This window comes from Electrophorus electricus, chromosome 10, assembly GCF_041902795.1.
Source record: "Electrophorus electricus isolate QZ-2024a chromosome 10, ASM4190279v1, whole genome shotgun sequence".
NCBI classification, from domain to species: domain Eukaryota; kingdom Metazoa; phylum Chordata; class Actinopteri; order Gymnotiformes; family Gymnotidae; genus Electrophorus; species Electrophorus electricus.
Window position 1 is genome coordinate 30,198,380 of NC_137506.1, and position 25,288 is coordinate 30,223,667.

The 25,288-nt window shown below is 38.9% G+C and overlaps 1 protein-coding gene across 6 annotated transcripts in view; it reads right to left on the minus strand.

Moving 5' to 3' along the window:
* Positions 1–15,485: 15,485 nt before the first annotated feature.
* The window catches only part of nkx2.2a (NK2 homeobox 2a), a 34,115-nt gene continuing 24,312 nt past the window's right edge, over positions 15,486–25,288 (minus strand). For 3 of the 6 annotated variants that reach the window (XM_081722348.1, XM_081722347.1, XM_081722351.1), the window contains 2 exons: positions 17,028–17,342; positions 15,486–16,401 (listed from right to left, as the gene is read on the minus strand). In XM_081722348.1, the coding sequence (XP_081578474.1) occupies positions 15,848–16,401; positions 17,028–17,283 (810 nt within the window). In that variant the 5' untranslated portion in view covers positions 17,284–17,342 and the 3' untranslated portion in view covers positions 15,486–15,847. Of the gene's footprint in view, positions 16,402–17,027; positions 17,674–19,283; positions 19,347–22,538; positions 22,770–25,288 lie in introns of those variants that run through there. The other 3 variants (XM_081722349.1, XM_027004844.3, XM_035532917.2) reach the window with 3 other exon arrangements.

Below are 25,288 nucleotides of genomic sequence, written 5' to 3' on the forward strand. Positions count from 1 at the left end.
TGGAAATTCTTAGCTTTATTCTTCGATACTACATATGTTGAAGGTTCACAGAATGCTTATGCATAGGAAACGAAAAGGGGCATACATTTTTTGTGTATGATTTTTACACATTTAGCACATAATTATTTGAAAAAAAAAGAGCCCCAGCTCCTTCATTTCATCTCATTACAGGCTTTGATTAAATGTGCAAGAACCTGCAACAAAAGCATGAGTCTGGTCTCCCGCCATCAACATCTCCTGCTCTGTGATTAGCTCAGAATCACCGTGTGTGTGTGTGCGCGCTTCGGGCATTTGAGTGATTGCCCTGTTGTCAGGCGGCTGTTTTCTTTTATTAAAATATCTTTTGCAGTCCCAAAACTATAGTCCGTTTCAGCAATACCTGATTGGAACTTTAATATATAATACTATATGATGCCAGCAACAGGACTGGAAAAAGTTACTAAATTGAATAAATGAATTTATTAATGTATTACTGAATGAATCTGTGAAGTTTTCAAATAAGGATGTCTGTCAGGATTATTGATTATGTCTTGCAGTAACATTTCATTTATTAAACCCAGAAAATTAGTTGAATGTCAAACTCAAGAATCACAGAATAAAACAATGGTGATTACAGATCAGTAGAACGTTGTTGCCATAGGCAGAAGTAGTATTATTTCAAGCAGTGGCATTGGTCGTATCAGTACCATATGTTCTTGAATGGTTAAATAGTTCTGGTAGCAGTAATAATAGCAGACTGTAGTAAGTGCATTTCTTATGAGAAAAAATAGTTGCCACTGTAGTTTTAATACTAAACCAGTATGCTGAAGAGCCAGCGGTGTCAATAGGGATTTTGGCCCCATTAAAAGATATCGCATTGGGCCCCAATGAAAAAAAAATGTTCTAAAATAATCAGTCAGTCACAGGACCTTGGAACTGTCCTAACCCTTCTCTCCATGCAGTGCCCCTGGGCAGCTCTATCAATAAAACCCTTTGCTACAGCATTTGCTGAATAAATAATGGGCGAAAATTCATAACTTGAGATGTTTTGTAGATGTTTGTAGTCTTCTCCGACTGCAGCAGAGATTGCATTGCATATCTTGCATATATATCAGATAGTGTTCTGAGGTAGATCTGAGATATATGAACTTTGTGTCAAGTAGGCTAAATGCAGAAAATCCTTTGTATTAATAAACCAACTGTGTGCCAAGTGTAGATTCAGCATCAGTAGATTTAATGTTTTAAAGTTTTATTATTTTAACAGCATTAAATGCAATAAACATCATTAAGTACTACCCATAACTTAAAACACACACACACACACACACCCCACACACCACACCACACCACACAGACCACACACACACATTTTGCAACAGGTATCATTATAAATAACAGTACAGATGTGTAAATTGTTATAAACAAAACCTAGTCCATGGCATGGATGACCATTTCACATCTCCAATTAAGTCAAACACCATTTAAAAACAGTGGTGTTAGGAGTGCTGCAGTATTAATCAGCCTTTATTAAACCACCACATCAGAACTGCATGCCATTGGTCACTGAGGTGAATAATCCATAATGAGCGACTTCACCAAACAATTCAAACAATTTTCTTTAAGTAAAGCACAACGTTCCACTCTTTGCAGAGGCTTTCTTTACATATACTGTTACCCTGATGTAAATTTTTGTTTCACGTAGCCATAAAGAACACTTCTAGGTAAGTAAAGGTCTGCTGTCAAGAGCAGACATAAATCATTCCTTGAAAGCAACGGTTGTACCAGCCACCCCTCTGGCCCTGACCAATGTTACTGCTGTTGTTTTAGAACCAAAGGAATTTCAGTGCCAGGCAATGATTCCTGAATGACAATTCAGAACATGACCAGGCCTTCTAAACCAAGGGTTTCACAGGCTTTGGTCCTAGAATGGAAAAACCCAGCTTACATTCACTAACTAAAAGCTATGACCAATAGGTCTGATTCAATTGTCTGAATCTTCTACTGACTGTACACAGTAGATCAAAAAACTTGAAACTTTGTGATACTGTATGTCAGTTAGGAATGTTTTATCTTCAAATGAAAAGTTATAGAAATAGTTTAGTGAAAATGTATGCAACATTTTACTCACCTTAAACAGAGTTGATCAGCCAAGACATGTCAAGTGTTTTGTTTTGGAGCCACTAAGCTAATGTAGCTTACAAGTAACAAAAGCTCATATCTACCAGTCAGCACTGTGCAAAATGAAATAAAGACCTCCTTCGGCTAAGTAAGATCATCTATGCTAAGGTTTGTAAAGAAGAAGAATACGTCTGTAGGTAAAATGTTACATATATAAATCAAACTTGAATTATTTCATCATCCACATCACTTCTAACTTTCATACAGTTCTGCCTTTAAGCCACTCTCTTACCTGAGCCAGTCATTAAAGTGCACTGGAACCAGTTGGTTTTTTAAAAAAGAAAGTGATTCCAACTTTAAGATGACTACCAGTAGTAAATTAGCAATCCATTTTTTATAGATAGCAATATGTCACACCACATAAGTAAATTTATTTGACTAGGCAAGTCTATTTGATGTTTTATGTAACAGCTTATTTTAGTTTGAGATGATTATTGTGATGATTTGGCACATAGTTCATAAGATGCTAATTGGTAGACTTAATTTGTAAGATTACCTTATTTGTTAGCTACATTAGCCTAGTTGCTCCAGTGCAATACTGAAAAAACACAATAAATTTAATTTATTTACATAGGTGGAAATTCACTGAAAAAAGTTGCTGTTGTTTTGTCACCCTGATTTGCTAACTATAAATACTAATAATACTCTGACGTCTTTTCTCCACAGGGATGTGGTGCTACACACTGGACCAGCATTTTCACTTTCCCACTACTGCACAGTTTCTGCCTCACTAAAGACATTTGCTATCTTCAGTGTGTCACTGATAAAACAGAATAAGGAAGTCTATGGATGAAACTATTAGAACTGACCAATAAAAAGACTTTTGGACCTTAATTCTTTGTTGTTATTGTTAGTTGTTATTTGGCCAAAAAAAGCAACTGGTTATTTAAAATGCATTAGAATGTACAATGATTAGTATTTGCATGTGACTATATGCATATGATATGACTGATGATTGGTATTTGCACTGATTAGCATTTGCATACAAGCTTTTTCTATATTTAGTATAAGCAATCAACTTTGATAGCCTCTATATATGGGAAATAGTCAAAGACTGATAAAAAGATTGAAAATGTACTCTGTGGCCTAAATCAGGGCCACACAAAACCATCTGGCTGAAAACTGAAGGTTTTTGCAAAACACTTTGGTGTAATGAAGTTGTCAGGAATTGATAACGGTTCCTATCCCACAGTTCACAGAATTCTTATATAACATAGACAAAGAATTCCTGACAGTGTCGTACCATTTAAACCTCTTTTTAAATCATTTTATAATGGCTTCTGCGTATATCTCACTTCACATGAACCTATCTATCTCAGGCTACAAGTTAGACAATAAAGTTCTGTCTGTGTTTATAAAACCCATTTACTGCTGTATTCACTGTCTTAAGGTGCAGAATATTTTAGGCCTACTATTAACAAACAAAAAGATTACTCATTTCAAAATGCTGTTGCAGCTTAAAATATCAAACTTTCCACTCCACAAACCAAAGCTTATTGTACTCTTAAGAGTGTACCTGCAAATGTTATTTGAAGTTTTAATATTAAAAGAACATTCCATCTTTTACAGCCTAATCTCTCTGCTGCATCTGCAGTGTAGGGTTCACCACAACGTGCTTCCTCGCACTTCACAAAGACCAGGAAAGGCATTGCCTTGAAATTCACAAATAATGGCAGCCAGGGCGAAGTTGTTGGGGCTATCATTCATTTTAGTCGAAACCCGTTTTGTAAAGCACAATTTCATGAATTCTTCATTCAAAAGAATTTGTAAATTTTGCTGTAAATCTGTTCTTTCAGTGCTGTACTTTGCCAGAGGGAGGAATTAGTAATTAGTAATATGATTTGCTTGCTTACTGTGATTTAGCTCAATGAAAATATGCTATATTTTCGTATAAATCACAAAACCTCAGGTGAAGCAAGAGTAAGCAGAACTGTTTTTATTGTGTTGCTCCAGTGTTTGAAAGCTGAAAAAAGCTACACAAGTAACAGTTTTGGTAAAGGTTAAGAAGTCAGTCTTACAGTTTTGGTTAGACATTCTCTGTTTCATCTTAAGACCTTTTTTTTTTTTTGTTGGAGTGCAGTGTGAGCAGTTTTGAATATGAGCTCTATAATCACCTGTTTCATATGTTAACTAACGGAATTTGGAAGCTCTCTGTAGGTTTGTGTGTTGAGCCACTACAGTTAGCCTTTTTGGAATGACTGTCCGTGGTAAATGAACATACACTACTGGTGTTGTGGGTCTAGTTGAAAAGTACTCCTTTAGGTTCTCTGTTGCTGAAAACAGGCCCTTGTTATCTTCAGCTCATCTTTCATAGAGTTCTGTAGGCCATAGTATCAAAAATGCTCAGTGGGGCTGTCATTTGTACACTTAGAGAGTTAAGGATGAACAGATACTTCTGTGATATCTTCAGCAAGCTGCCCTTTCTTTTCAGGACATCTGCCAAGCTTTCACATGCTTTAGATCAACATGAGGAACTCAACTTTATTATCCACTTCTTTCTCTGCAGCAAGCTCTGTATGGGCTATGATGATCGTTGTTCCTGCAGTCTAACCTAGATCCAGACACATAGCCCAGGCACCATGCTATACCAAGTGACTCTTACTGTTTGTGTGTGTGAGATCACCCCCCCCCCCCCCACACACACACACACACAAATAGGTACAAAAGGTTAAGTTACTGAAGGTTTATTTATATTTGATTATATTTCCATCATTAGTGCTGCACTTCTGAAGCAGATGAAAATTGTTGGTGATAAAGCTTTGCTGTAAATATGAGAGTAACCTACAAAATATGAGACTTACAGTAATATACAGACATCAGTTCTCTTTTACGTCAGGGCAAACTGACAACTTGAGACATAATGAATGTGAGTGTGACTGCTGACGTACCTCTGCACTGGAGTCCAGGTCTGCTCTTCTTTACACATCCATCTCCTTTCTCCTTCTCAAGGCTTGACTGCGCTTGGGTCTGTGTATTAATATGCTCACGCTTTGCTTGGTGTATGGTGCAACGGCAGTTTGTTAGACACAGGCCTGAGGGATTTAGAGTATAAAGCCATCATCACCCACCTTGGCAATGTATAAGAGGACTCCTGTCCAAACAAAAAAGCAAGCAAGCAAATAAATGTGGACTAATATAGGGTGAGCTGACATAATTCTAAACAGATGGATGGACTACGCAACTGGTGTAAGGCAGTATAATAATACCTTTGTCACAGTAATTGTAAGAAAGAACAAAGAAACATGGCGTTCCATTCCTCGTTGCTGCTTGCAAAGCAGTATTCTCCATATGTGTACTCATGGAGAAAGTACAAGAAGCCCAACAATAATCACTGCTTAGATTGAGGTGACCTTGTATTTGCAAAGCACAACAAGCTTGCAAAAATGAGCGAGGGGAAATGTTGACGATGACCCAAAAAGCCCACCTGAGTCAGCATATCCACTGGTTCCGTTCTAGAACCATATGGAAACATATGTTTGTTTTCCTACAGAAACAGGCTTGGGATATCGAGCCAAGTGTTCATGCCTTCATGTAGCCACAGCAAGCACATTGCTCCAAGAAAATGATCAGATGATTAGAAGTATCTGTGAAGATACTGGGTGGTGATATCAAATGCACCAGCTGTATTTTAGTTCTGTGTTTTGGAATTCCTTTTACTTTTTAAGAAAACGTAGAGGATTAAAGGTTTACAAAGGTGCCATTGTCTGAGAGCAGCAGGTGGACTCCAGGAAACCCTCAGTCTAAAGAAAAGCACATCACAGACTCTTTTCCCTCTCAGCACAACGGCTGCACCTGCATAGACTGCATATAGTTCCCAGAGTGTACAGATGACCCAATGATCATTAGTTTCACATACAGTGGTGACTGTACAGCAGCCTGATGTAAATTAAAAATTCTGTAACTACAATTTCTATAACCTGTGGTGATTAGAGTTCCACCTACCACAGGCATTAATAGCACAGTACGTCTTTTCCATTAGAGTACACCCTCACATAATTTCTAAACGTCTGCTTTGGACCACACAGGAGAGCCCGAAACATATAATACCTACTACAGGAATGACTTCTGTCCACACCTTGCTCTCTCTGAAGGGCCTGTGTAACTCCAGAAAGAGAGCAAATATGATCATCGCTGAATCTTTTCTCAAAATCCCCAGTTCCCTGTTTAAGGACATGCATTGTACCTGAGTAAGCAAAGACTGTTTATTCAACAATCCAGATTGCGGGACCGAGCTGTGAGCACACAACAAGTATAGCACTTCTCTGCCACACACGGTACAAATGTCCTTCTGTAACCACTTCATAGTTCCCCTTGCCTTCAGACAGACAGGGCCTGTTTGTTGTTTGATAAGCAGAGTTACAAAGTTGTTGTCTTTTTTATATCTTGATGATATTATAATACACGAATCATGTGCTATCATTATCATTTCTTGCTATGAGGATATGCAAACTATAAGTTGAAATTCTTCAAAGTTTATAAGTACCTGTTAACACGATGAGTGCATTAGTATGTGAAACTAAAAAGGATTCAATGAAATGTTAAAATGTCCCCACACCTTCCTACAGGTCTTCAGGGAAGGCATAGCAGACCATCAAAACACAAACAGCAAGGGCCAGGAGCAGCTTCTCCAGACTCTGGACCTCCTCAATAACTGACAAATGATGGTCAAATTCTTTTAGCATCACCTCAAAATAATGTGTTCTGTACAGTCAACTGTATTGTCTAAATTCCACAGATAAATATTCTTTAACTGCAACACCTGCAACACCCTAGACCTACTTAGTCTGCAAATATGTATCAATCCCACCTCTACCTGAAAACTAATGCAGCTATACCAGTGCATATGTATATGTAAACTCCACAGTCCTGTTTTCTCTGTCTCTTTTTTATTTAAACTATTCATATATTGTAATGTATTGTTTTTCGTATTTAATATGCCTTGTAATTATGTTTGTCAAAGCCTCAAGTCAAATTTTGATGTTTTTTCTCAAAAAAACTGAATCTCATTCAAATTTTGATTCTGCCAGACTCTTGTTCACTTTTATTAAAAGAGTTTTTTTTTTTTTACTTTTGCTTTGAAGTGAATTAGCTGCAATGAGTGTCCAACTCCATACTTCTTCTCAAGGGAAGGAATAACAATGTGACATTGTATACCATCTAAAGATTATATGCTGCCTGAGTATGTCCAGAGCGCTACAATAAAACTAAGGAAAACTTAGGAAATATGCATTATTGGCGATTGCTGGTGACTATGTGCAATCGTCTGAGTAATTATTTTTATAATTGTTATTATTATTATTATTATTATTATTATTATTATTATTATTATTATTATTATTATTATTATTAATAATAATAATAATAATAATAAATATACAGGAACATTTGCCATTAGATCAACAATGTATTTTGTGTATTACATAATTGCTATAACCAAAGACACTGAAACTACTCAGTGCCTTTATCATGACTAGACATGCTTCCTATAATAACATTTTGACTGGCATCCTAACTAAAGCCCTATGTATTCTCCAGTCCACACACATTAAGCAGCAGTTATCGCACATAGCTGGAGAACATTTCACCTCACTCAGATTCTCTTTTATTTACACTGGCTCCTGGTACCTTCCTATATCCAATACAAACTGCAGCATTTGAAAGCCTTCCATGGCTGTGCCAACTCTCTGTGCTTCTCCGTCCTACACTTCCAGACATACGAAATGGTTCTCTCTCTCCAAACTCTTCACTGCTCCCAAGTTCATTTTCCCTACTGAAGGGTACTTCTTTAAGTGTGTTAGCACCTAAAGTGATCTCAATCACTCCATGATCATTCGTTCATCACCTTTTTCAAAACCCAAATCATATCTTTCCAGTTTGAGAACAGCAATATATACATGTATCATATTATTATTAACATCAATTTTATTATTCTGGAGCTAATTATCATAATGAATTAATATTTTAATAATATTCTTTTCTTGAGCAGTTGTGTTTTGGCTATACATCCATATGACAAAAAGCTAGTAGCAAAAAAACCCTCCAAAAATTTCAACTGCAAAAAGGTAAGAAACAGGTAGGCTACCCAATACTGAACCACTTATGAATAAATGTATCTGAATAAAGTAAGTCATTAACGTAACTGCAGAAGTTGACTTACCTTATGGGGGTGTGTCCATTTGTGGCTAGTGATAAACTCACTGTGATTTAATGAGAATGAAAGCATGGTACTGGGCAAGATAAGAAAGCTGTCTTGGTTTCAGCTACCAGCCTTCATTTAAGCCACCTTTCTAATTCCAGTTCTAGTTATTAAAGCCTTTGTGGTAAATGAATAAACCCATCCATTTGGAAGGGAATACTCTGAAAACTCAACATTTTTCCATGAGAAGCTTAACTTCTGCTCCCTTAAACTTTTCTATGGACCATCTGTTCAGCCACAGCTGTTTACGACTAAGCCTTCGACTGGTCAGGAGCCAGTGTGGTTTTTGCTGGGCGCTTCTTCACTTTGGGCTCTAGAGACAGATCTGTTCCTTGACAGGTTTTAAGGCCTTTGTCCACTGATAATTCAAATAATTAATTTCACTCAATCCTGTGATGAGACTGGACTGGATCCAGAGCATCTAAAGGTACATAAGAAACCATAACATTACTTGCTATGGAAGGATAAAGAGAAGCCTTGAGAAATGTTAGCCCTCCCAGGTGAATTGCAGAAGGTGTGTGGAAAATCCATTCATGATTGTACCATAGTTATTTTAGAATTATGAAACTATTATAGAGTTACTCAGCTTTACACTGCATCATCTGAAGTAAAGGACATATATTCTGCATTGCGCTGAGCTTCCATGAGATGCAGCAGAGCAAGACAAGCTTTTCATTGCATTGAACATTTGTTTATATGTATAATGGCAATAAAATGAAAATCAAATGAGAAAAAAAACAACATAAAGAGAGATATTCCCCAGGCGCTTCATTATTAGAAACAACAGAATTGTTTGGCCAACCTTTAACCCTTCATTAACAGGCAAGATCTGACTGTAGGACTGCTAGATAAAGAACTATGAAGATGGTTTTCATTTCATCTACAGGCCCAGTGCCTGGAAAGATGTGCAGTTTTTCAGAGGACAGTTACACTCACCAGCCACTTTATTAGAAACATTCACTTTGTAGTCACATTCTCCAGACAATGTATCAACATTGTACAGGAGTTTTCTATAAATGGACAACGATACCCTGTAGCCCATCTACTTGAATTCATCAGCCAGGCGCAGCCTTTAACCCGCAGCACCGCAGATGAACTTACACCGGCTCAATACCCCCCATCATGCTGCTCCCTCGGTAGTGTTAAAGAGGATATCTATGTAAGATTACAAAGCAGTAGTTTAAGTTGCTCTAGACAAGGGTGTGTGCCAAACGCTGAAAACGTAAGTGCAATGTGGCTAATCGCCCAAATACTTGGTCAGTAGTGATCAGGTGGTCAGAAGCTAACTGGTGATAAGAGGGATGCTGACAAATGATGCATGCCAGTAGCTGGAGTCCAGTCTGTAACTGTAAATGCATTGGGTACTCCTATAAGAGGTGTATGCCTCATACAGTGCCTGTGACTGCAGGGATAACGTTGATCTAATAAAGTGGCTTTCTGAGTGTTCATGTCATTTGTGAAAACAAATGTGTTTTTGCCAGGTATCTTCTCATGGGTTGAAGGTCAGTGAAGACCACCTTCATGTTTCTTTGTTTCACATCATACTAGCAAAACAAAATCAGAGAAAAGAAAAAAAACCCAAAACATTTATGAGCACTTAGTTATGTAATTTAGTATAAATGATGTGACACTCTAGGAAGAGAGCACCCGTTGCCTTACTATGCTGTGTAGTTGGTCTTCTTCCTCCTCTTCCTCTTCTGCAGCAGTAGGCTATGTAGGGATGCTCGCATCAGCATATGATGTGCAGTTTATTTGTGCCAAAAGTGTAGTCATAATTGAATGATTCTGTTTGCTCATAAGGTTGACAACTATAATGCTAGATGTTTCATGTCAATTTCTATTACTTGCACTAAAGCGGTTTTCGCTGAGAATTTTGTGAACCATGGTATGATGTTGTGTTCCAACTCATCAACTAGATCATATTCATGAAATGATTTTTAAAGTACTTCTAAAAACAAAAACAAGCAAACAACAAACAAACAAAAACAATAAATAAAACAATAATAAACAATATTTTCACACTTTACCACTTGCACAACTATTCAAACATAGTATCATACAACAACTCAGCAGACCCTACCTATGTGAATGTCCATGGCTGTTTCTCCAGTTATAATAAAATTTTAAAAATCAGTAATACAAAATAACATGCTTCTGATCAAGGCAATTTTTAAATCATTACCCCTGGTATATGAACTCTGAAATAATACAAGAGAAAGAAAGACAGGAAAAAAACATGTCTGTGCACAAGACTCGTCAGCTTGTACCATGTGACGTCAGTGATGTCCAGTGTGTTCACCTCCTTGCATCACCAAGTTCAGGCATGGGCATCGGAACAGTGAAGGAGACTTGAATGATCACTGAGCCATGACATTGTTGTGATTGTGGAGAAGTGCTCTCCACCAGTCTGACCTGGGAGAACTTCCAGCATCCAACCAAGCATGAATGCCAAGTAATTGAGTGTGTTTACATATAAGACAATTTCAGTGCAAATGTCTGAATAAAGTTTCTAATGAGACCATGAGGTTTGCTTTTTCTATTTTAATATAATATATAACATATTATTATTGTTATAATTAAGAAGAAGAAGAAGAAGAAGAAGAAGAAGAAGAAGAAGAAGAAGAAGAAGAAGAAGAAGAAGAAGAAGAAGAAGTCCATCCAGTAACTTTGCAAACATGTTTAATCTTGGCTAGTTGGTCTCGAAATGTATATTCTATCACGTCATGTCAAAAAGTATGCGTGTTACTGCTATCCAGGCTTATTGTAATTACAGACTCAACCAAAATCGCTTCCTGTTGTAGTTCGCTACTGCTTGAACTCAGTCTTGGCCAAGAGGGTCGGCCAAAGTGCAGCCATCTGTTGAAGGCTAGCCAACCTAAGCAAAATATTGCCGAAAAGCATGAACACAAACCTGAAAACATGCAAAAATTCCAAGGAAGCGCTTTAACCAGTGTAGCCAGGTGGCGAGTATTACTTGTGTCAACAGTGTGACAACAGCGCCACCTGGCGCAACACTGCACTTGAATTGTTATCACCTTTATTTTTTGTATTTTCAATAAACATCAGATACTTTAAATCGTATCTTTTATACGTCTCTACGTTTATGTAAGGTCACAATATAAATATTAATCTGTGTTTGGGGTAAAAAAAAATGTAGCCTGCTTTTTTTCAGGACAATATCGATTTAAGAATACAAGTATGTTAAACTGTTTAAACAATCTATAAACTGTGACGTGCTGGTAGTAAACGTCTGCTTCCTTTTATCGTACGCTTATTGTTGTTCCTTGAGGTTGTGCAAATCCTTAGTGCAGTTTGAAGATACATTGAAGTCCATAAGTACTCTTTGGAGTAACTGGCAGTGTGACGAAAGATGCGGGCTGCATGAGGTATTCATTTCCACGAGCCAACTGCGCCTCTCAGTGGATTTTCATTGCTTTCGCGCTACGAGGTAACACCCCCCGCACCCACCCACCCACACACACACACACACACACACACACACACACACACGCACGCACACATACACACGAGTCACTGACGTTGACACATTCACTTTGAATTTAGCTTGGGCATTGTAACTCTTGGGTAGCATTGTAACTCTCCTTTGCAATTAAAGACTAGTGTTCTCATTTAGACGGACACTTAAGAGCTCTTTATAGTGTTTCATGAATGAAATGCAACTAGGACAATGGTCGAGATGGGTGATGAGCACGAGGTTTCCATGCACAGGGCTCTGTCGCCATCTTGCGGTATTCAATACGCCCATCTTCACTACCCAGCACGAAGCAGGCCCACTGCAGCAGTTTGTTCAATGTCTTGTCCGTGACGGAGGGTGAATCTAATCTGGATCTTCTGAGAGGCAATAAAATACTAGATTACTTCCTTTAAATAAAAGCCCCTCTTGTTATGGCATTGAGAAGCCTTGTTATTTGGAGATGTGCATGATACAAAATGATTCATGTCTAGGTTCAAATGGTCACGACTGCGGAGATCCACGGACTCATAAGTGCACATTTCCTGAAAATTTCTATTTTGAGCCATGAAATGGTATTATCCACGGTCTAGTTTAAGCGTATTCTTGTCGATGTTTGCTAAAATGCTTGTGCCTTTTTCTTTATGGAGTCTATAACCTCAAATACTCTGTAACCGAAACGCATTTCAGCTAAACACAGTTCTTGTAGCAAAAGGACGCAGAGACTATGGGTTATTTTCCCTATGTTCTGTTCAGGTGGCTTGCTGTATTAGGAAGCCAGGATTGTGCGCTGTCTCCTGGGTACCTGGGGAATTTTATTACGAACGCACTCATATTCTTGTGGCCACTGTGGGACATACGAATGTTTCAGATGTAGATAGAACTGGGAGTATTATCTTCAGTTAAGACTAGAAATTAGTTCAGATAACATGGCATTAGTTAACTATTGGTGGCTGACTTTGTGGTTTTCAAACTGCCTAAGAGGTATAAAGTAGCGTTCTACTACAATAACTGGTATTACAATAGGTTTTTTTTTTTTTTAAATTAAGGGAGAGAGCAAAAATCAGAACAATTCCAAGGCGTACCTCTCATCAGTTTTGTAAAAAAACTATTTTTGAAAAAATAGTCATGATAATGTAGTCAAATAGCGTATTTTCCTAACAGCGAAAATATGAAATTAGAATAGCTATAATACGTAAAGTTACAATGAAATACGGCGCTCGCCGTGTATATTCTCGCTGCGTTGTGAGATTTTTTTCCATAGCGACAAAAAGATACGCAAACGCCGTGTACAACGCGGGAGCAAGACAGGGAATAAAAATGCACGCAATTTAGTGTCTTAAATAGTTTTGCAGGAGCATCGCCACAGACTTTGCAGAACAGACAATAATCATTCTCTTTTAACAGGCAGACAAGAGGGGGTGTGTGAAAGAGGGCAAAGGGAATGAGAGAACTGTTGTTAGCACTGCTATATCAAGGAAGAAGGACTCCCTGTTATCTGTGAATGGGTTTGCCTCTTTCCAGAATAGATATAGCACGAATTTTTAATTCGTTTTTCTTTGAGAGACAACAATGCTACATTTGAAAGCTGGACACAATTTGGGTTTTGTGCAGGATCCCTTTCTCTTCTCGTGGGCCCAGCTGTCCATATGGAATAGAACGTGTACAACAAGGACCACAATGGCACCAACAGACAGGCTCACAAAAAAACCAAGGATGTATCTCCCTGATTCGGGATGCACTGGCCGAGATAAAGGGACTGAATAGCACCAAGAACTCTGAGACTCTCTCTCACTCTCTCCCCGTCTCTCTCTCCAATAAAGGATACACTCCCCCTGTTAAAATGCACGCCTCTAACATCCAGAACAACCGAGCCTATGGCTTTGTGCTTTTTATGTCGTGTACAGTATATTGTGTAACGATAGACTTCTCTGTCACACTATGACATGTCGTCAACAGTTAGACCAGCACGGCAAGGCCGGTGAACGTTTCACAGACTAATACAGAATCGAGATAGATTCCAGCGAGATTTTTACCTTTTAAATACGTTTGAAAAAAATGGTTCTCTGCATAAATCAAAATGTATCCTTTAACTGCTTAAAATAAACTACATAAGAAACGTGTTTACGTTTCTCATCATGAACTGTGCGTTTTGTAAACTTAAATCAGTGCCTATAATTATTCGAAAGTCAAACAATAAATAGAAAGATAAGTAGAACCGAAGTAAACTTAACTAAATGTACTGTTTACCTCCATGTTGTTAAGGGATCTGTGCACAAGGCTAAATTTAAGCGTACACAGAAATTTGCGAAGATATGCTCATGACACTTTCTTTATTCAAGGTGGTCTGCGGAAAAAGAAACAAAAAATAAGACAGCATAGAAAATCTAGTGAAAAAATATTAGATATTGGCACATTATGTGTTAAATAAATGTATATTTCTTTTAACGCATAATGAAACTTTGTCCAGCAACGATCACTTTGCTAGGACAAATCTATGGTCCCTCGAGACTGGGTTCTGTAAATAATTAGCACTGTGTGTCAATTCAGAAGTTTGTTTAATGATAGTGGGGGGGGGGGGGGGGGGGGGTCGATCTAACATCTGTTGTTATTTGCGTGGAAAACACGAGCTATGTAAGATTCTGCGGGAAACAATTGTATAAATTAGATACTCTAGATATTGAACTCATGCACGGAGTCTCTTTGTAAAGTAATATTTGGCTACGTAACTTTCTTTAAGGGTTACATTAATTAATAGATTACGTTATTATTATTATTATTATTATTATTATTATTATTATTATTATTATTATTATTTGCAGTGGAAAGCAGTAATAATTTGGGACCACCATTTTAATATTGGACGCAGTGTATACTAACATAGGCTATTTTGATGTCCAATGAGCCTTTAAAACAAGCCCTACCATAGTACTCAAATAAAACAAATTCATTGACTGAATAGATAAGGTTAAAAGTGAAAAGAGGATAACGCAGAACAATAACTCCATTATAGGTATGTTTTCTCCTAAATGTGCCATTCCAACATCGGAACTGTCGAGCACCCGCGGACCTTGAAAAGACGAGAGCGGTAGAATGAAAGACTGCTTAGCTGAAGAAGACCTCTTATATTAAGTGAGTGGTTTTTACCCCAATTTCACAAGTGACTTTAGCCTTCTTATTGCTTGAGTGATCATACATATAAATTCAGAAAATCGAAGGCGACTAATGTCGTTTTGAAGGCAGTAGGGCACAAAGCGAACATACCCGGGAAACTTTCCTGTAAAATAGCCTAAAAGCATTCCGTGAAACGCCCTGCGACCCTTTAGCGTTCATTAGGGGGTCTCCCTCAAAAATCCAGTCTTTTACAAGTTATTCAGCTGGACTTCCCCGTTAAAACCAGACGCAATCCAAAGCGAAATTTCTGAAACACAGCATTTTATTAAAAGTCTTATAAAAATTGGGTATTATTTCATCAACTCGCGTTGCAACTGCTATCAACATATTTATGAGGGATATTTATCGTCAACTGCTGTTCCATTTTTTTCTGCCCTAAATACCGGGTAGACTATATCTTTATGACTAGCTGAGCGGCCAAATATATCTGCATTGCATACAGTTACCACAGATATTTACAGAGAAAAGAAACCAAATAAAATAAGCTAAAAGTTGCCAATGTTTTATTCATGGCCATAAATATATTCGGTCCATTGTAAAAGCAAGAAATAAAATTTTCTATAATTATAAAGTGGTCTTGTACGTGCTTATAACACGAGGGACAAAAAGAAAACATTTCTACAACACACAAACATATTTTACAAAATTTCACAAGAGCTGTAACATTCTTAGATCTGGGGAGAGGCTGGACCCGGTTTTCTGAACGAAAACATGTAAACACGGCGCACACATCAGCCCCGAAATAAAACGATGAGGATGACTCAAGCTGCACAAAGTATTTTCTTTTTTGTTTGGAAAAGTCCCTAACGAGGTCTTTAAAATGCAGCCCTAGCAAAGTCACTAAGGGTTCACCAAGTCCACTGTTGCGTTTGCACCAAGTGGTGTGCTGTGGGGAATTGTGGCGTGGTGGCGGCGCTATAATGTGCATTATATTGCATGTGCTGAAGAGACTGGGCACTATATGCCGAGAACGGGATTCCAGCCTGAAAAGTGGCCGCCAGGTCCTGAGCTTTTAGCGTATGGCAAGGTTTGCCATCTCGGACTAACACAGGTACGGCCACCCGCCGAGGAGAGGGAAGATGGGTCACTTCCATACCTTTCTCTGCACGCGCCCTCTTCATTTTGTACCGATGATTCTGGAACCAGATTTTCACTTGAGTTGGCGTCAGGCGAATCAAGCTCGCGAGGTGCTCCCTTTCGGGCGCCGAAAGATATCTCTGCTGCCTAAATCGGCGCTCGAGTTCGTATGTCTGCGCCTTGGAAAAGAGCACCCTCCTTTTTCGCTTCTTACCAGAGTCGCTGCCGCTGCTTGAAGTTTCCTTGTCATTATCTGGTGACTCGTCCGCTGAGGGTTCGGGAGATTTTGCAGACGAGTCCTGAGAGTTTGCAGATAGACCGTGCACTGCGTAGTAGAACAGCAAAGAGAATATTACTATTTACATTAGTATTTTGAAAGCATGCTGACTTGTGAATTTATCAAAATCGAATCTTGTTTTAGGGCACTTGATAACTGTGGATAGCAGTGTGGAAATGGATTTTGCTTATTTTGCGAAAACTAATTCACTACAATCAAAATTATTCACTAACGACATCAACCGATTTATTTTTTAATGAAACGTGGTTTGCCTCAACCAAACATTTGTTCATTAACAAAAGGCACATTATCAACTAAGACAAAGTAACTACTCTAAAGCTTGAAATAATTGGTAAAATAATTTAAATAATTGCTGTACAGTGTTTCCATGCACACAATTATTTGCAAGCCCAACTCTAGTTATTAAAGAGAAAATATGAACCGATTAAAGCCAGTTCGTAACACACCTAAATAATGGGGTTACGCCTTACGACAGGCGCAACAGTGAAAATGGACAGACACAGCACAACACTGAGGCTCAACGAACCTTGCACAAGATGTAAGATTACAAATGTTACACAACATAAAACGTTCATTAAATACTGCTGGTGTCTAAATAATCACTCTTACAAGGGCGGTGCACGAAATTAATCTCGGATTCTTACGGTACTTACATGAATATTGAATGCTGTCGGTAGTCGCAAGCCACCTGGTGTAAGGATTGTCAGTGTTATCATAAAAGGGGTTCTTTAAAGGGAGGCTTTGGACGTTCTCTAGCGGACTTTGCACCAGAACTCCGGGCGTTTTTGTTGCCTCCGAACCCTCCGTATCCTCCTCAGTCCCAGTGATAGATCCTTCTTCATCGTTAGTGTCAGGGAGGTCCAGAATGTCCTTCACTGAAAAGCCTGTCTTTGTGTTGGTCAACGACATGTTCTGGGGCAGTTAATGCAGTTAATGCAGGAAAGTTGCTGCACCAGTTTGGCAATCCGCTGTTTTAGAAAACACAAAGACACAAGCGAGATCTGGTGAAAAAGATTCGGTACCGTTTCAGCGCGAAGCACAGTGAAGGCGACTCATGAGGCTCGGTCGATAACCATTGCCTAAATAAAGTAGCGGTGGAATCAGTTCTGTAAGTCCAGGAAGAATGCGAATGACACCGGAGTGCTATATCTGGATCATGGATATTGTGCTACCGCTGGGTGTTAGGGGGAAATAAGCCATTACCGAACTGATCAGTCCATATAAGGTTGGTCTCAACACATGAACCTGCAGTGAAAAAGCATTAAAAACGCAAAAGGTTGGCCACGTGTGGGCGGGTCTTGGGAGTCAAGTGGATGAAGACAGTGTTTGCCGATGTGAAATTGTGGGTTTTGGGGAGATCCGAGCCTATACCATTGGTGCTTCAGAACATGATGAGTGGTATAACGTGTCAATTAATTACAAAGATGGGGAGGGCCTTTTTACACCCTATTTACATACAAAGGACCTCCAAGTAGCTTTATACACCGCACAGACCTACTTGAAAGCGCGTTTTAGCAAACTGCCTGTGAGAAAAAACGATGCTGCTAATTATCGCCATATTCCTAGTAATAAATTTGAAATACACTAAAAAGTGCCATCAAGTTTTTTTTAAAAATAACTTTAATGAAACATATACTGTCGCTTATTTATTTAACAACCGATATCAACGACCGCATAATCTGCAATACGATAATTTATGTAAACCTTTTAGGTCAATATTTTAGTTTGGGATTAGGATGAAGAGACTTTCACTGGACATGATTAAGTCATCAAATATCGTAGTAGAGTCATCGTAGTGGAAACAAAATCAGATATGTATTATTATAATATTTCTTTTTATATTTATCCGATATTCAGTAATATTATTGATCCAGTAGTCTTCATCATCGTATTATTGTCTAATTTAAAAGACAATAAGAAAAACACGTTTGCAAACCTAGTTTCTTTAAAATCTCGCAAAACAAACCAAAAAGAGGATGTAAGGTTGAAATCTGTTGCATGAGGCATTATCGTTTGAGCTCTGCTCAAAGCAAATTGGGAACGGGGTAAATTATTCCTGTCTGGATTTGTTCCTTTATTAAGCTTTACTTTTACCAGTTTTTTAAATTCCCTAGCTCACAGAACAGCGAAGCATTATTGTTGATCAGTGCTCTTTCCTCTCGGTTTTATCCCTCCCGCTTCTGTTTTCTTTTTGCCTGTGCCTCCTCTCTAGTATGTGATGTGGGTGACAATGTTGCACGTTTTTAGCCAGTCCTCTGCTCATCCTGGGTGGTCGAACCCGGGCAAACACAAATACAAACCGATTGCTAAGCTGCAGACAATGGAGGAAATGTAGACAAATGTCCGGCTCCTGTTGGAAGCTTTTGTCCGGCCGCAGTTTTTGCATTTATTTAAGAGCCAAAATAATAGATGATTGACGCCCGTGTACAATACGTTCTAACTGTTTGGAATAAATCTGAGGTTGTTTCTAGTTGTCATGGCATTCAACTGCATTCAATGGACTATCTCTTCATTCATTTTTAAGCCCCTCCACAATATTAAGGAAAGTCCTTCATATCTCTCTCTCTCTCTCTCTCTCTCTCTTTCTCTCTCTCTCTCTCTCTCTCGCTCTCTCTCCATCACTCACAGCCGATTAATACAATTTTATTATTATTATTATTATTATTATTATTATTATTATTATTATTATTATTATTAATAATAATAATAATAATAAATATAATAATTATTATTATTATTATAATAACAACAACAATATTTTTTGTGTTAGGTGTCACGGTTTGATAGGTCTATAGAAATGCGATGAAAATATAAGACGATGAGCAGTCTCCAGCACAATAATTCTGAATAACAACTACTCCAAAATGCATTTTTCCCTAGTCTGTTCGGTCTATCCTATAATCAGTTACCTGATATGTAAATGCTTCACTGAAGTTTTGCTTGGAATTAATCATGCAGCGACATATGCGGGACAATAGCACCATTGAACCGGCTGGGCCTGGAGCAAAGTCGAACTCGGAGCGCTTTCACAAGGTCACTCTCAACACATCTATAGCACAGAGCAGAAATAAAGCCATTCAGGTTGTTAGAAGCATCTAAATACATCTCGTTTTAAATATTTAAGTATTTAAAGAAATTCAGACTTGGGAAATAACATTTATTATTGACGACTTATTGAGTTATTGACGACTAAGAAATAATGTACAAAAACGAATCTGTTGTTTTATTTCGACGCATTTACCTTTTCACACAGTCTAGTCGAGGCGAAAGATCCACGAGTCGCGAGCGTCACACGCATTACAATCGATGACGGAGCAAGCGCTCGTGCACGGTTTGTGGCCACTTAGTAGGGGACGTATTTGAACAATTGAACCGAGGAACTCGGCAAGTAGAGGCAAATGTTCACAGGCTAAGTGGCCATACTTCACTTCAAGAGCCATCTCCTTGTGTTTACCTGTTTACTTTCGCAGGTAGCTCAAACAGGCCACACGTCTTTTCACTGAGGCTCTGGAAATATACTCTCAGGTTCCAGCTCAGTTAACTAGTTCGACTCTTGTAAATCCAGATGAGTGGATTCAACGATGTTTACATCGAGGCTGCTCTCCAAACAGCCCAGCACTTCAGGTTACCTCGTGAGGGCACAAGACTATTTTGATGTTCTTGAAACCGACGGGATGCGGTTAGGAAAATAATTTACAGATTTGTATTTTGACACTAGCAGTGTTGTGTTTGACTATAACAACACTATCACGACAATTATTATTATTATTACCGTTATTATTATTATTATTATTAGTAGTAGTAGTAGTAGTAGTAGTAGTAGTAGTAGTAGTAGTAGTATTGTTGCTCTTATTATTAAAATATAATTTATTATTAGAGTAAGGTTTTAGTATATCTAGCCAAGTATACCTAAATTATTGCTTTGGTGCAGGACTAGTGAAATTCATGCTCAGCCCTCCCTTGTCTGAGTATGCGCGTATGTGTGCGTGTGTGTAATTGAGAGAGAGAGAGAGAGAGAGAGAGAGAGAGAGAGAGAGAGAGAGAGAGAGAGAGAGAGAGAGAACAGACTGAAGAACAGCGATTTCTTAGCCGAATGCAAACAAATACGCCCCTAATGTATGACAACAGTTTGGCGCCAACTTGTAAACTGTTTCAGTAGTACAGTTTTGTAAAGTAAGGCTAAGTCATTACCTGTATGTAAGCAAGCGTGCTCTGCTTATTATTACTTGCCAATATTTCAGACTCTATTCTTTCACCATTTTTAATTTACCGCTACAACAGTGTACTATAGGCTAATTGTAATGAATAAGGTAAAACCAAAATAATAACATGGCCTTCAAATTTATAAACTAAATAGTTTATAATATAAAATATTTTCTTAAATACAGCAAGCAACATTGAGCTACAATTTAAAGACAGTATGTATACGTGCCGGTAATGCAACGGAATGGGCTTATACTGTGACACAGTGAGAAGAGACAGGAAAAAGGGGGCTGTACACTAATTAAATTCCCACAACAACGAAAATGCCATAAGAGTATACAGATAATTCACATCTGTTCTGTCCGAATTCTGCGGGAACTATTGTTGATGAATGGGGAGGGAGAACAGACTTCACACGTTTCATATAGAAGTAGGCTAAATCCCCACACTAAATGCATGCAGAACGCCCGGAGGTAGTGTCGTCTATAATGACGTTTATAATTTCTTGCTTTAATCGCTGAATTTCAGTGTGTTCCGATGCCTTGGGCGAGCATTTAGGCTTTGATAATATAACCTCGTCTCCCTTTCGGTGCTCGTGAGAAACGCGTGAACTGACAAGAACGATTCGTGTGCCTTCCTTCTGATTAAAAGGCCATGAGTGCCGAATGTTGGTATAAGCCCGGCAGGTTGTGGAACTAAGCCATTGCCCCTGGAAAATACCCCGCGGCATAAAGCAGTCGCTGAGGTTTGGCTCCTGAAATCCTAGCACCTTTGGCTAAAAGGCAAACGCCCGGCCTTTATTCGTCTCAAATCGTCTAATGATTAATCATGTCGCAACGAGATTAACACAGCGCCCATGGCCTGGGGAGATGCCTTCGTTTGTTAAACTACCAGTTTATTTGTAACGGTGAATTTCATGGCGCTAAATTCGTCACTCTGGCACCTTTATCAGCGCACCCGAAACAAATTGGTTTAAGGATTATCATTTTAATCACTCCTGTTTTCAATATCTTATTGTCTAGGGATTGCGTTCTAGTCTCTGCAGCCCATTAGAAATTAATTTTTAAATACATTTTATGCGAGTGTAGGTTTATAAAATTATATTATGGAATTCACAATACGAAATCCCTATGTAGAATCCAGCCAAGGCCTGTACTCTTTTGCTCACACAAATAAACGACCTTTTTCCTTTTAGAAATGGTACGAGGACAGAGATGGACACTAGTGCGTTCACCGTGGCATGCTTGACGCATCTCTGATGCTCTAGCGAACTCTACTGACATAACTGCGTATTGTCCCGACACAAAAAAGTGAAAACCAGCATGTCCTTGTAGGGCTCCCGTGACATTGACAAACATAGAATTAAGTTTACACTATGTTCGTCATACTCGGTCTAATATTACATGTGTAATTTTATTGTGGATGTGTATCTAGGCTATTGCATTTTGGAGCATGTTTACAAACAATTAGCAGGGTGCTACTTCAAATTTTTTAAGTTTGACATCTAGTTCGTCCTTACAGAATACCACGAACGAACACATTGTGCCCTTCTATCCTGCCCCCCCCCCCCCCCCCACACACACACACACACCCACCCAAAAATAAATAAATAAATAAATACAATGAATCGCGCTTGGTGTGCAGATGCGTAATTTGGACATATGTGATTATAATCCTCAGTGTTTTGCTACTACAAATACAAATTAAGTTTTTTGTTTTAAAATTTGAAGTATGTCTCAATGCGAGGTCGGACACTAAGAGGTCAAATTTTGCTTAATATACACATTACACACACGTACCGCAAACGCGCGCGCACACGAACACAATCGCACTGACGCGTGCAACACACACACACAGAGAGAGAGAGAGAGAGAGAGAGAGAGAGAGAGAGAGAGAGAGAGAGAGAGAGAGATTTGCACTGCTCTGGAGAGAGGTTGAGTGATAAAGGTAAATGTGCTCACCTGGCGGCTGACGGAAGAGGGTAAGTGGTGTAGCTTCGGTTAAGACACTGTGCAGTTAATGAAATATCTCCAAATGGAAGTCAGGAGTGCACGCACCGATAAGCCTGATGTGCTTTATATACCCAGGGAGCAAGTGCTCTTCTCCTGATATTGTCCAAGTGCGTTTGCATAGCTGGCGAAGTGGGTCTGCCTTAGTTGCCTTGCTAACACTGCACGATGTTTGTTTTCCCTCTGCAATGACGTGAGGCAAAATATTGGCCATATGTTCATCGGCAATAAATTGCTCATGAGAGCAAACACGTCTGCCTCCTGACTGTGCTTTTAGCTTATTCGACTTAACTCGTACAGTACAAATCGGCAAATTTGTAATTTCTACACAAAAGTCTCACATTCATCTGGACCTTTTCGTTTCTTTACAAGTGCAAAGTAACTTATATCACAAACAAATTGCTGGTTAATTCTATCTCTCACCATAAAGGATTACTTTGCAACAGTGAGGTTCTCCAATAAATCGCTTGGTTACCATGGGGTTGCATAGCGAAAAGGCCAGATGTGGCATGTTATTTTGGGGAAAACACCGTTTACTTAAGATACCCAGGTACAATTGTTGATATCCGAGGTCAAAGTAACTTCCCAGCGGCAACTGATTTGAACCCGAGCACAGAGCTTTAATTTCAATGTGATATCTATCGGATAACAGAACAGTTTATAAACAATAGACTCAGTGAAGTGATAGAGCCTAACTTTAATAACATTTATGACAAAGGAGCTCCAAAGATGCCATGATATGGAAATTTTTGCCCACATGCAAGTCATATGAATCCAACGAATTAAATTTTTGAAGAATCATTGTGTTAACACATATAAAATCTGATAATACTTCTCAAAACATAACAATATATATAAGGTGATCGTTTTTAGCATTTATATTTTAAATTCTGATCCCAAATTGCAGTTAGCTCTGTCAAATCTGAGTCATGTCACAGTATACATATACCTTATACCAATACTTTTTTTCATTGATTAATAGGTCAGTGTATTTATCTCCATAACATTTACAGGGTTTTGTGTGTTGAAAAAGTATATTAGGCCTACTTGAATATACATCCATTTTTGAGGAACCCTCGTGCGTTTAAGATAAAGCTTCAGAACTGTACGCCACGTAGCACGCTCTGCGTTCAGAAGCGAGGTTTATATATCGGTGAGAATATGGAGATAACAGTGGTGTGCACCTTAAAGCTCTAGTACACGCACGTCAGCTCGTAACCCTCTGAACTATCAACACTGATTTAAAGGTATGCGGTCCAGGCCTTCTTAGAATGGGCCAGGAGTCACACCTTGCAGTGCGGTAACGTAAAGATGGGATAACATTCCTTTTTCTTCAGAATAGATTTGTAATAAAACTTTGGCACTATACTTCTACAAATTTTATCATATACATTCTCCACACGTTTATGCCTTAACCTTGATCCAAATGACCTATTTATTTACTTACTTATTTATTCATTTGTGCGTGAAAGCATGGAGAACACTTAACAGCTATCCTCTGAGCAGGACAACTTAAATCGATGATTTTATTGTGGGCAGCCTGGAATCCCACATGATAATGACGGTGTTGCCAAGTAATGTGGGAGCAAGCATCAATCAATGAGGAATGCATCACTGATTTTGTAGGTCTCCACTTTGCTGATGAAAGACCCAGATTAGCCCCATGCCACCTCCTGTCTTAAGAGCACTGACAAGATGTGTGGAATACAAATAAATAAATTGGCCTCATTACAGCATTCAGATTCCACATTAACCTAAAGTAGTAGGTAGGACTCGCAATGTATTCACGCAGCTCCCAGTCAGTACAAAAATCCCTTCCACTCACCCCAGTGTGTGAATCCTCTTGTGCTGTGGGAGTTCCATTAAATCCACTCAGAGGGCCAACTAAAAGACCTCCAGAACGAGGATGGGGAAGACAGACCCTTGCGGTCAAGCTATTAGAACTCATCCCTGCCCAAAGCCTGATGACTGAGACACTTCAGATGAGCTGGACAAGTACACAGAGCATCTAAAGACACCAATGGCAAGCCATTCTTCAATCTATCGGTTCAAGTTTCGATATATCAGCCACTCAAAGAGAGACACTCATGAGGAAGGAATGCTCCTCCATACACAAGCGCAACTGAGAGCTTTGTGCGTTCTCATCCAAGGGTGCACTCTGGGGAAAAATGTTTAATTAACACCCAGGCACCCTTGTGCATTTTTAGTGTGAGAGAGACTCCTGATCTGGGGACTTGTTCACACTTTACTTTTTGGTTAGCGCCATGGCCACTGCTCTCGACTTAAAAGGCACCATTTTACTCTTCTCACAGAAACACATTTAAAAAAAAATTCTCTGCCTAATGGTGCCTCAAGAAGCTAGGTCACATGAATAAGGATTTGCCGGCACATATTGAGCCATGGGTGAGGATACAAACAGAAAAGTTCGATTCTCTGTGAACCAGACAAAAGCGGCAGATTCAAAAGCGTGCCTGGCGCTGGGAGAGCCACCAGTGCTGTACAGGCCAAATCCAGAGATGGCTCTTCATCTTGCTCATGCCAGTGGGGTTAGCAGGGGAACTTCCTCTGAGGCATTGGAGTCTATCAAGGCCTAAGGAATGTCTTGTTACGAAGAAAAGTAAAACTAAGTGGTCTGCAGAAAGCAACTTTTGCCAAAGCATTACTACAAACAGTGCTTTCACACTTGCATTTTGGAAACTGAA